The sequence below is a fragment of the Bombus impatiens genome, unplaced genomic scaffold (assembly GCF_000188095.3).
Source record: "Bombus impatiens unplaced genomic scaffold, BIMP_2.2 scf_2222, whole genome shotgun sequence".
Lineage (NCBI taxonomy): Eukaryota > Metazoa > Arthropoda > Insecta > Hymenoptera > Apidae > Bombus > Bombus impatiens.
Window position 1 is genome coordinate 3,522,318 of NT_178641.1, and position 17,540 is coordinate 3,539,857.

General features: G+C 37.7%; 1 protein-coding gene across 2 annotated transcripts in view; it reads right to left on the reverse strand.

The window, feature by feature from the left end:
• Positions 1–2,237: 2,237 nt before the first annotated feature.
• LOC100748388 (serine proteinase stubble) overlaps positions 2,238–17,540 on the reverse strand; it is a 17,228-nt gene continuing 1,925 nt past the window's right edge. The window contains exons 1-10 of one of the 2 annotated variants that reach the window (XM_012393248.3): positions 15,801–15,933; positions 11,713–12,032; positions 10,128–11,526; positions 8,046–8,189; positions 7,319–7,465; positions 6,673–6,749; positions 6,350–6,450; positions 5,900–6,171; positions 5,667–5,821; positions 2,238–5,119 (exon numbers count right to left, since the gene is read on the reverse strand). In XM_012393248.3, the coding sequence (XP_012248671.2) occupies positions 4,955–5,119; positions 5,667–5,821; positions 5,900–6,171; positions 6,350–6,450; positions 6,673–6,749; positions 7,319–7,465; positions 8,046–8,189; positions 10,128–11,526; positions 11,713–12,032; positions 15,801–15,933 (2,913 nt within the window). In that variant the 3' untranslated portion in view covers positions 2,238–4,954. Of the gene's footprint in view, positions 5,120–5,666; positions 5,822–5,899; positions 6,172–6,349; positions 6,451–6,672; positions 6,750–7,318; positions 7,466–8,045; positions 8,190–10,127; positions 11,527–11,712; positions 12,033–15,800; positions 15,934–17,540 lie in introns of those variants that run through there. The other variant, XM_024371941.2, reaches the window with a different exon arrangement.

The following is a 17,540-nucleotide window of genomic DNA, read 5'->3' on the forward strand; positions in this document are numbered from 1 at the left end:
CCAGTAACATCCATCCATGAACCGTCACGTCTGTGACATTTTCGATTGCTTTGTATCAGCCACGGTGTAGAAAATCCCTTACGATTACGTTTTCATTGTAACACCCGCGGTATGCAAGAAGTCGGTGTAAACACGTAATTTTACGATCTTTATGGGGCTTGGCAGGATACATAAACCGTGGCGAGAAATTACAAACGATTATTGTTTCTCGAGACACCAGCGGTATTTCATGCGGTTTGTAACAGTTACATTCTTCTGTTACTGTTCCAATTAGAGGTTACACGTCGAAAGGAGAGGCCAGACATTTAAATTACTCACTTTTCCATGAAATTAAAATAAATTACTTAGCACCGAACAACGGTATGCTGTATGTGGATTAACGATAATAGCTTGGCTACTTCGTGACTGAAACTAATAGCATAAAGAAACAATGGTACGAGCAAAATTTCATCGAATTTTCGCCGTTCCTCTTTCGAAGCAACGAACCTTCGACGAAACTGAAATTTCGTCGTACAGCCACGGCGGGATATACATGAAAGGAGCATCTCGCGAAAATAGGTCTCAACAGCTTTTTTCCCTCCTGCTTTTCAACAAGTGCTTTGAACTGAAGTCACGGATACGATGCAAACATTTGGAGAGCACTTGCTTTGAGTCACTCCAAGTGTAATTACCTGCTCAATCGACGATAAAATCCACGGAATGCTGTCGCTTATAGTAACCCGAAAAAAAGTAACGAGATTCGCGATCTAAAAAAGATAGATAAAAGCTTCTATGTTATAGATCGAATCGCTAAGACGGAATTGACGTACCAATGAAATGGCGTGAAAGGAGAGAGAGTTACATTCCCGGCGACATGCTGGCACAATTGGGCGCGACGATCTGTTTGTCCCATTCGACCAGGTCTAAAAACCGCGATACTTTCTAGGCCAGACCGTCTTTTAGCGAGAAAACGAGCGTAAATAATCTTCTGCCCTTGTCTTTTTTCTCCTTTCTTCTCTTTTTGTTATCTGTAAGAATTACATGTAGCTGAACTATCTCATCGATAATTATAAAAATAGAAGTATCGACCTGATTATAATAGTTGGCAATTGCAGCGGATCGCAGTCTTTGGAATCTCTTCAATGATAGATAGTTAAGATTTTCGTTATTTGTAACTATCGTAACAAAGCCGAGGTATTAACGTCATAACGCGTTTCTGTTTCGTTATCATAAACTTTCCAATATAACGTTAGGTCAGTTTCTAAAGTGAAAGGCATAGGAAAATTAATGAAATAATCTACATCGGATCACGGTGATATCATGGACGATATAGGAAATACGTGTATGGTTAAGCCGCTCGTTAGCAATGCTCATTGATAAGACATCACCTGGAAATACATGTGGCAATAAATGTGTTTACAAATTCCATGAATTGGAGGTTTCAACTTGTTCCACGGCCACCTGATTCACTTGATTTACGATCGATATCTAGCAATTTCGCTTCAGAAATTAATCAATAAGCGAGAAGCTGACCAAAACAAAATTAGACAATAATATTTTTATCTTTACGTTTTGCTAATCAAATGAGCTTCCTGCAAATGTGACGTGATGAAAAGAAAAGAGCAAGTCGCAAACCAGTTGATATCCTGTAGATAATCGAATAAAGATTAAATCAATCGTTAATTCGGACTCTTTATTGAGTTAACTATAATAACATAATGACTCGTTGAACATTTCCTATAGATTATTCCATGGAAAATTCTCCTCCTTCGTCCTGTAGCCAAAGTTAAGATTCTACTTGCCTCGAAAATGTCTCACTTCAGATGTCTTTCAGTTAAATAGAAACCACTGTTGGAATACCAATTTCGCATCTACTTCGATTCCAATCAGAAGTAGATCACGTTCATGTAGTTTTACACTTGATACGGATGAGTGCGAATTACATACTTTACGTAAATGCCAACCGATAATGATATAGCATCGGAAGAAGTTTTCAAATTTTATGGATATTTTTAACGTTCGATATCCACGCGTTGTAGAAAGTTTTAGAAAATCGTTCCGCTTCCACGAACATTTTTATGAAAAAAAAAAAAAAAATCGATCCGCCTTAATACCGTAATCAGTGGTTATCGCTAATAAGGAATTATATTTAGTTGACGATGGAATCTCGTACATTTCTTTAATATGGTTCGAAAGAGTACATTATGAAGGTCACAAAAATATTTGTAAAAAGTACGGAGAGAAACAATCAGATAACACCAGGTAGAAATTTCCGTGTTTTTATGTAGGATTATTTTTAACTGAATACAAATAGCTTCTTTTGGTCGAAAAATATGTTCGATTATGTTGTGTCATCAGACACATGCAATATAAACTGTTGTTTACATAACTTTCTTTCGACTCGCGATAAAGAGAGATACAGTGACACACGAAATTATGTAAACACTTAAAGAAACACTTTGTGAATATATTTGTATGTACGTATCGTACAAAATATTTTGAAATTTCATTAGCACAATAATAGAGGACGACGTCATAATTATATAGATTACGTTTGTTTGATAGTTCTTTAGTGCGACCATTTTTAGCACTACTACTACGGTCGAGTACTATTGTTATTCATTCCGTACACAATTTTTCATTGAATGTATATTTACAGTAGATATCTTGTAACTTCTATATACATCTTTAGTTTGGTTTTAAATTTTAACGATATAATCATGGCAGTCGTGTCTCATTACGATATTAATGAAATTAATTAATAATAATGAGTTCATAAAAATTTTCTATGGTAAGTGTTCAAATAAGTACTTTCGTGAGCCACTCTAAATAAAGTACTTGTAAGAGGATCGACGATCTCCATTGCGTTTTCTCTTCCCTTAAATGTTTCATGCCACCTGCTTAATAATCGTTTGCTCCTCGTGACGCTTCGGCAAACAAGCCGTTCCATTATTCTAGAATTTTACTCTCGCTCTATACAGTTGCAGGCGATAGTGTGGGCGTTGCGTGTAGATGAGATTTGAACTCTCACTTGAGACCGATTCGTAAATATCAACACCCACGTTGATTGGTTGCGAGGACAAACAAAGTGGAGCGAGGGATTGCACTTGACAAGCAGGTAATTCACTGAGCCTTTCCTCGATGAGGAACATCGATTTTTTTTTTGTCCGTTTTAATACTCGATTGGTAAATACAAAGGCACCGAGGGAGAAACGTGATAGTAAAACAGTAGAAAATAACAGATTGTAATAGAATGAAACACGCACCACCAATCGATCAATTATTTACAAGCTCGGGGTTTTGTATATTTTCACAGCCCCAACTACAACATATATTAATAAATTATTTGTTCGCATACACGACTGGCTATACCCGCGTGTGTATTATATCTGTACATACACTCGTACAAATATAAACTTTCGTATAAATTAAATTAAATAATTTCTTTACCTTAGGCAATTTCGATCGCACGACAAACGACGTGTTTAGTTTCTTCTTTCTTCCTTTTGTTATCGAATGCTAATTTAGTTTCTTATATACGATTTACATCGTTATTTTATTACATACGATGATATTGCGTGTAACGATAGTTGGTTGTATTTGTCAAAAGGGTAAAGATAGTGAGCACGTTATTTTTACTTTCGATTAAATCAGTCGATCAAATAACAGATCGATTCGTAAACATAGGTTGATCAGTATTTTGATAAATTACGAAAATTAACGCAAACAGCATCGGGTTCCTCATTTGATATCAAATAAAACTAAAATCATGTAATACCATTAACAGTCTCTATGTAATTCGATAACATTGCATGCGGTATCTACAGCAATTACGGAATTATATCTTATTGAAGGATTCATCCTTGCTTCACGTTAATATTACTAGAAGAGTCGAATCTTTGACGCTCTACATGTTTGTACAGCATATTTATTCTAATTGTTATATGTTATGCACGCGATACTACTTGATAGAATAATATCAAAAGTCACATTGCACGCGTTATTCAGGCTCTAACACCTGAAATATTGGAAGTAATTGGAATTATTGGAAGACGTGAAAATAAACCTGGAAAGAGCCTAGAAGTTGTTGAATATTATGTACTTCCTTCGTCAATTTTCTTCGTAGTTCACATCGTTTTTTTCCGTCCTTACGACGCTGGATATTTTACAAGAAGTACAATTCGTCGTGGTATCGTGATAGGTATTTAATTACGTCTAATTTTGCAAAACTTCTCAGTCAAACGAGAACGTTGCAAATAGTTATCATCGGTCGGTTCGAACGATTCGCTCAGATAATATTCGCTATTAAATGACGTAACGCGAATCGAGTCCATCGAGAAGCGTTGATATCATTGACACGATATAGCTGCTAAATTAACCTTATCATTAACACATATTATTGTCATTGGACATTTGTGAGGGGAACACCGTTGGTATCATAGAAAGCTTTTCTGTCGACCGGTGTTCGCTCGCTGAAATTGTGACACGAGCAAAAGGCGGCATTAATTATCTACGGACGATCACGCATAGTTTTACGTATGAAACTATGCAACATATAAGCGTGACATACACTGATCAACCCAAAGTCCACCTACACTTAATAACAGAGTCGCGTAATGCGTCATATAAATACATCACACAGTACAAAACATTAATCTTACTAGATATCGCGTTTGATGACATTTCGTGAGAGTAGTTGCACGTACATACGACGACTCGTATTTTTCCTTTCTTTTCCCTTCTTTTCTTAATATCCGCTACGTGGAAAGTTTTCCGCGAGGAAAACTGTCTTTGCATACGATTTGTATAAAATAATATTATGTACAGCCGCGCGGACTTCACTACATTCAACTTGTACATCTTTCGAAATTAACTTTCGAGCGATGGTCTCTTGTCTCGATGTCTCTTTGTGATGGTTTCCACATGTAACCATCATTTTCAAAAAGATACGTGATCCGCTGCTCGGAACTTCCGTCTAGAATTGAAGAATTTGGTTTATCCATTCACGAAATTCGGAGATGCGAGTGTAAACTCCTGGTTGGTTGGGTACCGCACAACCTATTCCCCAACTGATCACCCCAGCAAGTATCCAGCGCTTATCGCGCGCCCTTTGAATCACCATAGGCCCTCCACTGTCACCCTGCAACGATACAAACTCTTGTTTTAGTTCTTGCAAATTTTGTATTCAGTGGATGAATGGAGTTACGTATTTCTCTTTCTTCGCTTATAAAAGTACATAAACACTTGTCGAAACTTTTCATGAATACATCGTACATGCTTTCGGAAATGTTTGAAATTTAATTAGCGTTACGATGAAACACGACTATTATGATTATATCGATTAAATTTGAAACGAACTTGAATACATATGCAAAAGTTACAAAACTGAGCAACCATTTATTCACAGTATTTCATTTTTACAGTATTAAATTTTTTATGTTACGTGAAAGTACTACTAAATGACGCGAAATTTCATACAATTGAATTTAATTAATTAGTATGTGCTACAATGGTGTGCAAATACACACATTTTCAGACCGATTAAAAATTTTACCAACATAACGATGGCAGCCGTGCCCCATTATAATGCTAATAAAATTTCAAAATGTTTTTTGTGATAAGTGCTCAATTACTTTCGTGTGTCATTATATTCGCATCTACATACAGAACGAAGAGAATTAGCATACCTCACAGGAATCGTATTCGCCATTTCGCCATCCAGCGCAAATAAAAATATGTGGAATATGTTCGATGTATCCGGCATTCCTGTACATAACCTCGCACATTGTGTTATTTATAACTGGCACAGCCACTTCTTGAAGAACTGATGGTAACGGGCCCTCTAAGAATTAAGTTTTAATCAATATACCATTTAAATTATGCCATTACGAGAATACTTGTAAAATGAACGTATTGGTACCGTCATAAAGTCGGCCCCAGCCAGTGACATAAGCAGTACGGCCAACGTAACTTTCGTCGTCATCCGGCAAGCAAATAGGCAGAACGTTTGGTTGAAACGGTAACAAAGGTTCGTAGAATCTCAACAAAGCAAGATCATATTCGAAGGTTCGAGGATCGAATTGTGGATGACTGGCCACGATTTGAACTCTTCTTTCTTGATAGCCGTAAGGTTCGTCTTCGTTGGCAAGGTCATGTTCGCCGATTCTCAACAATAAATCGCTTGGTGGTACGCTGCAGATAAAAAATCATATTCAAAGAAACTTTCAAACGAACACTTTTTTTAGATAAAGATATATTTTTCATAAAACTGCGGTTCGATAATATGCTCAGTTAGTTCTTGGAATCGATTAATCGTAATAAGGAAATAATATAGATCGAAGCTAATCGCAATGATAAACATGATACCAACTTTTCGACGCAATGCGCTGCTGTTATTGCCCAATTCTCATTGAGTAAAGCTGCGCCACATTTGTGCAGATACGTCGACGTCCTCCATTGTCGTAACGAGATCTGAAAAGAAAACATCGATCTTACTTAACGATGCTTGGCTGCGCTCGACTTTGTATATCAATTACATGAACACGCAACACGTGTGATATGGTCGTTTACACACACATACATCGATGTACAAGTACGTTGTATAACACGGTGACTGATAAACGATCGCGAGATTTCCACTTTAATTCTGAATGATTTAACGAAGCTCCGAGAACTTTCTCGAATTGTACTCACCTGCCAAGGCCATTTTCCAAACGAACTACGATTCCCACCGACGATTCGCGACTCTGGGAACAATCTTCTTCCGCACACTGCAAGAACAAGCATCGTCGAATTTAAGCCCTTCAATAAATTCGCGAATCTCAATGACACAGCCATGTTGGAGAACGAGTCTTCTATATTGGTCCAACTGGATGAACCGGTACCATCGCGAGCGCCCCTTCCCAGCATGTTTTTTCTTCCTCACACCTCTAATTATGCGTACGATTCTGCTTCGGGTTTGGCAAGTGAAAAAGATCATCGCGTTTTCTGACCAGTTATTCACGATGCAGTCATGAATGGAAACGATTCGTCAATGTTACCTCGCGCGCTTAGTTTTACATATGCAAATACGTTTTTTCATTCTTTCCTCTTTTAATCTTTGTTTCTCACGATCACGCGTTATAATCGTATTGTATAACGTTCAGGTTTCTATATTATCGACTATAGATTCTCATTTCATAGCAGCATTTGCATAAATAAGATTTAAATAAATGTTCTATCGGTTCTGATATGATAGCGGCAAGATTAAAGTTATCCAGAAATTACGAAACATTATCGTCATCGATCGAGCTACTCTTTATATGAACGGAGATTAAACGATTGTATAAGATAAGCTCACCTTGCTTGTAATCCGACATGTTGAGTGTTTCCATCGGTACCGGAAGTTCGGTATCTATCGTCACACTGGCGATCGAGGACAGAGTTGTCAAGATAGTGGGTCTTTTCGTTACCTCGTGTTCTGTACCAGTTTCTGTCGTGGGTTTAGCTAAATAATTGTGAATTTTTTTTTATGAAAAACAAGATTTTAAATAAACAACATTTTTAATAAAATTATTAAAAAATAGCTAAAATATAGAGCAGAGAAATCGAAGGACTCGTAACAAAAGCATCGTTATCTATATGTTTTGCCCTTTCCAGAAAAGCAAAAAATTACTCTAGCATCTTTAATTTCAGTTTATCGCGTTTCAATTCTTTTAAACAAAATATTAGCCTTGTTACGTAATTTGTGCGTGCGTATCATTCGCGCATGTCATTACTTTTGGTTCTCGAAAAACCTTTTAGTAGTAAAAATTCGGAAGAATTCATTGGTAAAAGAAATAATCGATAATTGATGGAATATTTCTAAAAGAAGGCGCTATATAAAATATTCGATAAAATATTAATTCCACATTCTATGAATTTATTTCACATTTCGCTACGAGTTTTCGGAATAACTCGACGTTTCCCTCGAGTTACCGTGTACCGAGTAGATAGTTGTTTTTGCAACATCGATCGCATATTGTGCGAGTTCTGCTTGTGATTACCAACTAGATCGATTATTATCTGGAATTACTTAATCATCGTACCAGAAGTCGAGAATTGCGATGTAGATTCTGGAACAAGCTTATCAGTCGTATCTTCTACTGTTTGTGGTTTTTTGGTAGTGGGTGACTGAATCATAATCCAGCCATCTGGAGTTGTTATCGGAGTCCACTCGCTTTCGGTTTGATCTACAGGATGATTCAGGATTATTAACGATCGATATCGTACATTCGCAGAATTTTCTTATTCGCGCGTCTAACGAATAAAAGTAATTGGAAGCATTCGAAAACTAGAACGGAGTGCAGTTATCGGAAAATAATTCGACTCGTTTAAATTACAACGGAAGAGAGAGGCGAGAGATGGAATGGGAGATCGTGGATGCTGTTCGCGTGGCATTCGAGAGGAAAGATTACGGTGGACGGTTTAAACCGTTACAACGTTCCGACGCAACAGAATTTCATCTTCTATCGATGCGCGAAGAATATGTACGGCCTTTCCTTCTTTAACAAATTACCCGTTCCTAGACACGACGATTAAGACGTCGTATACGGGAATTTTATTTTACACTTTTGTTGCGTGTACGGTTTGGAATGCAATTACCGACTGCAAAGTGAGACTGATCGCGGTCAATAGATACGGCAAAATATTGGCGAATTTTTTCAACTATATCGATGCCTTCGCTGTTGTCTATTTACGAGTAATATACAGATTTATTGTACAATCGAATGCTCTTTCTAGGTATACTATTGTCCATGAGTACATATGGTGGAATGAAATTTTGCTCACACGATAGCTTTTAAGCGTTAAGCAAAATGAATATTCCATCCTAACTATGGAATTAATGAATTAATTAAAGAATCAACAGTAGAGAAACGTTCTTCGACAATAGCTTTGAAATTATAACGAAGATATCTATCTATAGATCGAATTGCATGGCGTAAATATCTATGGACGATAGCGTAAGTTACGTGGTAACTTAACAATGTTTCTTATCGAAACATACGATATATGTATAAATATATTACTTAGAAACGAATGATATAGAAGTTCTACTAATTTTGAAATCTAGAAGTTTCTTTAAAAAATATCATTATCTGATAGAATTCATCGAATTTGTTAGGAGTACGGATGAGAGAGTAGATAAGAAGATCCTGAGTAATCGATCAAATTCACGAGGCTCCCACGATTTTCTTAATGCTACATAATTAATGCAGGAGGCGTGCAGCTCGACGTGAATTGCCACCGAGATGATTTCCTATGGACGACAAGAACGTCACGTTACACAATGGATATCCGTTTTCTTCGATTTCACCGAGCATCAATTACTGTTTTCGCTCAGCATGCGAATGGAAACTGCAAATGGCCGCGCTCAAACTGATCGCGTATACGAGTTTAATTACCAATTATATAAATTTTACATCGTCCAATTAGATCACGCATTGTTTAATTGAACTTATTAATTGGATTATACATAGCTCAGTACCGTTGCCGATAAATAATTCAATTTATTAAGCCGGGACTTTGCAACTCGAAAACCTGTATGCAGTAACTTAATAAAGCACCGATAAGACAAAATCTTCATAACTTGAAGATTTGAATTTTAAAACTTTAAAATATAACTATATTTAAATAGATGGTAAATTAAGATTTAGTTCGAAGAACTAAATTAAGGTAGAAACTAAATGTATCAAACGTGCACATACTCAAAAAAGATGGTAATAAGCATAAGCCTCGATGTAACAAAAAATACAATACAATACCATGATTTGAAGACTTTGAGATTCCAGCTATTAAGTTTCAAATTCTGTTTTATGACATTGTAGCTATGAAAAAACATTCCAAGGATTTGCATCCTTATTGGACTGCGGATTTTTATGCAAATTCATACTTTTATAAACGTAACTAAAGAAATACAGCCCGAGCAAAGATTTGCCCTATTAAATATCACAACGTGTACTATACTTCAAATATTTTATACGTATTTTCGTATACCATATGCATTCTCTGTATTTTCATACATTTTCATATCTCTCATAAATCCATAAATATCGCTAATCTAATTATGAGAAACTAAGGGAGAAATTATAGGAAACTTTGCCCTCAATGGGTTAACTGTTCCTACTCACCCGGTTGCGTAGTTGTCGTTGAAAACGTCTCCGGATTCTTCGTGGTCGTATCGTCAGAACTCGACGTCCATGTAACGAGTCCAGGTGCATAAGTTGTATGAGAAGTTTCTCCAAAGGTTTGATTAACAACCGACACCTTTGTCGAAGTAACGTACGCTGGTGTGGTGGTGGTCGTATTGATGGAAGACGACGACGCGAAACTGATATTCGTTACGGTGGAACTAAGCAAAGTTGTGGGTGTCGTCGAAGAAGGCTTGCTGATAGGTTTAATGATAGGCTTAACAGTAGGCTTGCCGATAGGTTTGCTGGTAGGCTTACTCGATGGTTTCGTAGGCTTTGTTGATTCTATCGTTGGCTTAGGTTTCGTAATAGCAACGGTAGTAACATTAATCGACGACAAAGATCCAGTTTTTTCGGTGGTTGTTGCGTAGTCGGGCTTGGATATCAGGCTCGGAGTCGTCGTGCTGATCTTCGTTGGTTTTGGCTTTGGAACAGTTGTTAACGGCTTTGGAGTAGTTGTTAACGGCTTCGGAGTAGTCGTTAACGGCTTCGGAGTAGTTAACGGCTTCGGAGTCGTTGTTCTAACCGTCGTAGGTTTCACCTTTTGGGTAGGCCTCGTTGTGGCGATGGTTGTGAATTTTTGAGCAATCACGGTTTCCGTGGTTGAACTTATTGGTTTCGTCACCGTGGAGAAAGTAACGTTCTCGGTAGTCGTCGCGATGGTTGGTCGTTTGATGGATGTCAATAGAGGTTTCGTGGTGGTCGTTGACGATAAAGTACTTAAAGTGGTATTTACAGACGGTCTTATTGTGGTAGAAGAAGGAGGCCTCTTCGAGGGTGTAATGGGCTTCTTCGTGGTAGCTGTTGGTCTCCTTGTGCTGCTACTGATTACCGGTTTTTTAGTACTGGTAGTAGGTTTTCTGGTGGTAGCATGAGTCAATGGTCTCGCGGTTGTTGCGTTTCTTGGTGGGAACCTCGTAATTGGAGTGATCCTTTGAGTAGTCGTGATTACAGTTTTCGACGTTGTTGATTCGGTTGTTCGATCGACAGTCGATTGAAGAGGTTTGGGTGTGGTTGCATTGGTAGGTCCATGAACAGTCGAGTGGACTGGTTTATACGACGATGAGTGAGTTGGTTTATAAGACGACGAGTGTGTTGGTTTATACGACGACGAGTACGTAGGTTTATGCGTCGTGGTCGAATGAATCGGCTTCTTGGTAACGAATTTAGTCGTTTCGGCAAAGGTTTGCGCGGTGGATAGCGGCCTTGTCGAGATTTCTAATGTCGTTGGCCTTTGAGTGGTCGTCGCTACTGGCTTTTTAGTTGCCACTTTTGTTGTTTCTTTTACGGTGGTTGGTTGCGTGCGGATACTCTGTGTAGTATACATGCTAGTCGTCTCCTAAGTATTCGTAAGGAAGAAGAACTGGATTATTTCACCGAATGACTATTGGCTACAGCTTATATAAAAAGATGAAGAAAAAAGATTCGTTCTTTGAGAACTTCGATATGATTGAATTCAACGTTGTTGAGGCGATCGTGAGAACGGAACTAAATCTTGGTAAATATATTCGAAGCCATAACTCACCTCGGTGGAATACGTCCCAGTTGGTTTCTTTTCGTTGATCGGCTTCGGCCTTGAGAAATATTCAGGTATATCGTTGCTCTCAATTGGCCCATGAGTCGTAACGAACGGCCTTGAAGGAGAACCATCGTCGATACTGTTGTCTTGAGGAAAAATGTCAGGTTCTTCGTCTATCTTACAACAGCTACCGAAATAGAAACGGTCGATGCAAGTGCCAAGATGCGTGCCATTCGCCTTTGCGCAGGTAAACGCGAACATGCAAACACCAGTTTCGCCAGTTCTTCGAGACACACATGGCAAGTGCCTGATATTCCTTCCCGTACCTACGGACATTTTCAGTAGAAACCTTCAAATGAAGTCAGGAATGATGTAGACTAATTTCATCTTTAAAGATTAAATACTGCACCGGCAGTGTACGTTAAACAATTTTTAATCGAACATTGTAATTGAATTTTGAGATCAGAAGATCAATTCTTTTCCTTTCTCTCTTCTGTAAGGAAAAAAGAACTAAAAGTTGAGAGAGAAAGAGAGAGAGAGAGAGGGAGAGAAAGGGATACGGAGAACAACTTCCGTATTCCGTGATCTCTAATCGAATGAACGTTAACCTTTGCTCGATACCAATAGCTGTGTATTCGCTGTACGCGTTCTACATTCAGTGTGTAATGCTTGAAAATAGGTATCGTCATCGTTTATAATGGCCCTTAATCGTCCTACTATGCAGCCACGATCCTGTCATAGATAATGAACGATAGCAGGTAGTATAATCAATTAATAATCGCGTCGAAAGAAGCTGCAAATCTCTCGACGGAAGCGGGTGTGCTGTTCCTGGTCTTTAATTGCATCCGTTATAGAACGATTATTACGGAACGGTGGGCGTAATTGCTTTAATGGACTCCAAATATGTACTTATTAAGAGAGTAGATCGTGAGCAGCGCAGAAAAATTCCAAGATATCGCAGATAAATGCGTAACTGCGTATGGTTTATGATTTATAAATATCGCAAAGTGTTTTGGTTTCATTAAATGCGAACATGTGGATGGGTGAGAATCACAATAACGCGAGCCAATCCGTTGCTTATCTTATAAAACGGTGTTACGCGTTTATTATCATGATAAAATTATTCTATCTTTTTCAAATTAGAGTTGATATACTAAATTAAAATTCTCAAAATTTTTGAAACGTGTAAATCATACGTATCGATCGAACCGACAACTGTTTAGTAATTTTCAATCGTTTATGGAACGTAGCCGATATGTAATGTAGTATAGCGGGCGTTATCGAAGAACGAATTGATGTCAGGCAAAGCAAAGCATCTTGGTACCGTTACGTTTCGATGTATGAGCTAGATGCCCGACCCAAAAGTCGGTCACAGTCATAGCCTAATGTAACAGCCCGTTTTCTTCCAAGACACCTCACAATCTTGGCTTCTCCTTCTCGTCCTATTACGTGTTGGCTACCTAACGAATCCCTCTCGCACATTCCAAGGTTCTTTGACTCAACGTGATTAAATCGACATACCTGACCCGACCCATCTCGCCGGAACAGACACACCTATATAATGAACGTCTGTGGCAGACTTGTTAATAATATATCCCTCTTACGAAAAAACTAGAACGAAATGGCGAATATATAAATCTACTTTTTATTTGTATTACAACCTGGAAAGAACGATATGAAGTAACAATTAATTAATAGAAAATAACACGGAAAATTTATCGAATTTCTTCGAAAGAAATTCTTTTGCAATTTCTCTTCTTCTTTTGCATTTGAATTTCTAAAACCCTGATAAAGATGCAAATTGAATGATCTATGAAACGTGGGAAACTAGAAGAAACATGTTCGAAATTAGACTATAAAAATTATGAGATCGACGTTGTTATAGATGATAGTAACGCGTTTTTCTCGGAATATTTACTTTCTTCTTGGCAGTGGAGGTTGATGGCCGTAGCGAGTGAAAATCGACCGTAAAATTATATACAAACCCGGCACCCTTGCTTTCGGGTCAGTCGGCCAGTTCCCTTGTCCAAGATGTTCTACGTGTTTGGTGTCCTTCCGCGTAGAAAATGTATGCTACCGGAAGTGTCGTCTGAGTCACAGTCGTGAAAGAAAGTTACCGATTTCATTACGCACTTGTTGGAATTTCAGTCGTGGCTATACCAAGCGCACATGCTTGCGCGTACATGCCCACGCGAATTCGTACCATCGAAAGGATTTCACTGATGGTGATAATGTATTCCATCAAATCTCGTAAAAGATCGGTCGAAAACAACAAACTTGAACGATGCATAAAGCGACTCGTGAAAGGATTTGAATTGTTAACATTTCATTAAGACTGTTACAAGATACGGCTGTCGTGGTTCTATCGGTAAAATCTAAAACCAATCTGAGACTGTATACAGAAGTTACAAGTCATTTATGGCAAACATATATTTAGTAAAAAAGTTAGTATACAGCATGAGCATTAAATACTGTAACTTGTCAATATACTTAGTAGTTCGGAAACCTCAATCGAGATATGTTATCTTCATCTTCCAATTAGTTTCAAATTTTGCCAGTATGATCATGACAATCGAATCTCCTTACAACGCTAGTGAAAAGATGTCTCGTATGAAACGTAATAAAAAAAGTTTCTATCAATAAGCATTTAAATAGTTTTGCGAGCTGCTGTAATTTCACTTGCCATATCAATAATCAGCAGATTCTTCTCGTTCAATTATGTCGATTAAGGTCTTTAGTTTGATGACCGATTTTTCGTTGAGACCTCGAAGTATGGCTTGAATGAAGCGATCGGAATACCAATGAGAACGAAGATGACAAGATCGGAAAAATCAGTGTAAGTCGTGTACACGCCGATGACCGGGGCTGACCTACTTGTATAGATAACTGACCAGTCCGCCCACGTTGCATTCGAACTCGAATCCAAGGTAGGTTCAATGTCGTCCTGCGACTCATATAGGTAAATAACCGCGCGTATACAACAGGCGGGTACTTTACATGTGCTCGAATACATCGAAGAATATGTATATACAGGTTTAGCCCTGCCCATGTCAGGTATTTGCGTACCGATCCGTTATTCGGCTGACACTCGGGGGAAATCCAAGAATCGCGGAAAGAAAACAACGTGTACGCGAAAAAAGAAAAATTTGTACTGGTCGTTCGTAATTGAACCATGCTACTCATGTGAATGTGTACATATACTATAACTCATGAAAATATTCGAACACTTGTAGACATACTCCATAGATATATTATATGCGTTATACGAAACATTCTGAAATTTCGTTAGCACTGTAACGGCTATCGTGATTATGTTAGAAAAATTTGAAACGAACCTAAAGATGTACATAGAAGCTGCAGAATATTTAGAGCAGGTACGTATATATTTTGCAGAAATCACAAGAGAATTTTAAAGAAAAACAGATTTTATTAAGACAAATATCCATACTGTATGTTAAATTTTTACGTTTTTAACTAATTCTAGTAAATATCTCAAATTCTATATATATATATCTCAGACTTGTTTTAAATTTTACCAATTAAATGACGGGGATCGTGTCTCGTTACGGTGCTAATGAAATTTCAAAGTGTGTTGTACTGAAATTTCAAAGTGTGTTGTACTGAAATTTCAAAGTGTCTAAGGTGTTGAAATAATTTAGTGAGCCACTGTATAGTTCTAATGACGTATTCGAGAGCGAATACGAATTTTGGAATCGAAGCTATTCGTTAAGGTACGTTTACGTTGGAGCTGCGATAAACGATAAGAGCGGCGATGAGAGCGAAGCCTAGAAGCACGCGTAATTGTTTTACATGCATACACATGTACATACATAAAATAATTGCATGTATTTCTACGCTTCGCTCTCATCGCCGCTCTTATCGTTTATCGCAGCTCCAACGTAAATGTACTCTTAAACGAATGAAAGAGCGTTGATCTTTGCAACGTTGATGATTTCTGTGTTGGAATTTGGATATGTTGAACAGTTTTGGAAGTGAAACGAGTACTTGACACGAGTTTCACTTCGTTCCCGTATACCGGTTGAAAGGCGCGCGATATTTTCAATTTGAGAATAACTATATTCGAAGTGACTTACTTCCTGGAATAAATTGTGGGACATAGATCGGGGAAGCGGTGACGGTATTCAACAGCACATTGGCTAGGAAGACGACGATCCAGATTTTTCTTTCACGATCCCACATCTGAAAAAGGAACAGAGAAAAGAACATGAATTTTAGATGAGTGCGAAGAACACGTGACATTTAAAAAGTAAAAAATGGTTAGCGCATTAACACGTTCACAACAATGTCACTCCTTTTAAGAATTGCTGAGAAAATTCTCACGAGATAATAAAGGTATGATTCCTCTTATCCACTGATTAATCTACGCTTTTTGGTATTCCACGATTTAAGTTCTTGATATCAGTTTTAATTTAATAATTGGATAAGCACGATATTATAGATAAAGTATCGTGCTAAATGATGGAAATCGTAAATAGATATTAATAAATGTGACGCAGTTGTAACGCGATAGATTTGTATGACTTGCACAAATCATTTGGATAAGATACAATTGACCACTTTATCAAAATTATTGCGAGTTAGTTGGCTGTAATTCTAGCTACTCGAACTGTTCAAGTAGAAGAAAAGTACTCAAACAGTCGTTCGTTATAAAAATCAATGGAAAAGATGTTCGATTACGATGTTTTGCGAAAAATATTAGAAACATAAGAAAAATATCTAGATTGATAATTACATCGTGAGAATGGAAAGGTTGGAGTGAACGACCTTATGAGAACAGACATTCGTTTTCAGCAGTAGTACAATATTACGTGAAAGCAGCAATAACACAGAGAAACAAATTCTTGTATTTTCGCCGCGACGTTCAAGTACTTTCCATATATTTTTCCTTTTTATTTGTCCCAACGACGTTAATGTCGTTCACGAGGCTGACGCGACATCAAGCCATGGTTACCCGATATTCATCGTGCAAGAACTAAGTTACAGTTATTCAGAAGCAAGAATTCGGCTGTAACGTTATATCCTGTCCGGTTGAATCACGGATCGTCTTAGACTCGTATATCGTCGAATCCATTTGAAAGAACGTGTCCTTCTTTTCCATTCTTCCACGATTTTTACGCCTTTATATTACCAGGCGAAAAAAGGACAAAAGTAATCGTAACGAAGAGGAAAAGAAACATGTTAGGTTCGATGTGATAAAGATGTAATTTCTCGGTTTTGCTTGAAAATTCAAGTAATTCTCGTTTTCCTTCGAGTTGCCCGAAGAAATGCAATGATCTCATCCAGTGTGCACTCGCTCCTCCTCTTTGAGGAAGTGATAAAAACCGTTACAGTTACCCAGAGGCAGGAATTCGGGTGGATGAAGCAACAAATGTCTACGTGAGTTGTGTCGGCTTGTCGATGGTCAGGTTACTGGTTTTCCTGCTTCTGATTAGTTAGGCGACAGTTATCTTCCCCGTCTCGATTTGGAACAGAATATTCCTTTCTTTTTTTTCTTCTTCCTCTTTCTTTTCGTTTTTCTACGAGCCAACACTTTTTTAGAAAATCGTACATGTTACCGTAACGTTTCTTCGAGAAAACAAATAAGTAAATGACTTCCTGCGAAGACTATGAATAACGAACGTCGAGCAGATTATCCAGGTGATTATTAGAAATTATCGTTTCAAGTATTTAACGATCACTATTTGATAGTTATACGATGTGATCGGAAATTTTTGTTTCGTATTCCGTTCCATTTATAAGGTACTGTAATACCGTATGCAATCATTTAAAAGCAAATACCCGTGTCGTTGCTGTTTTTTTTTTTTTTTTTTTTT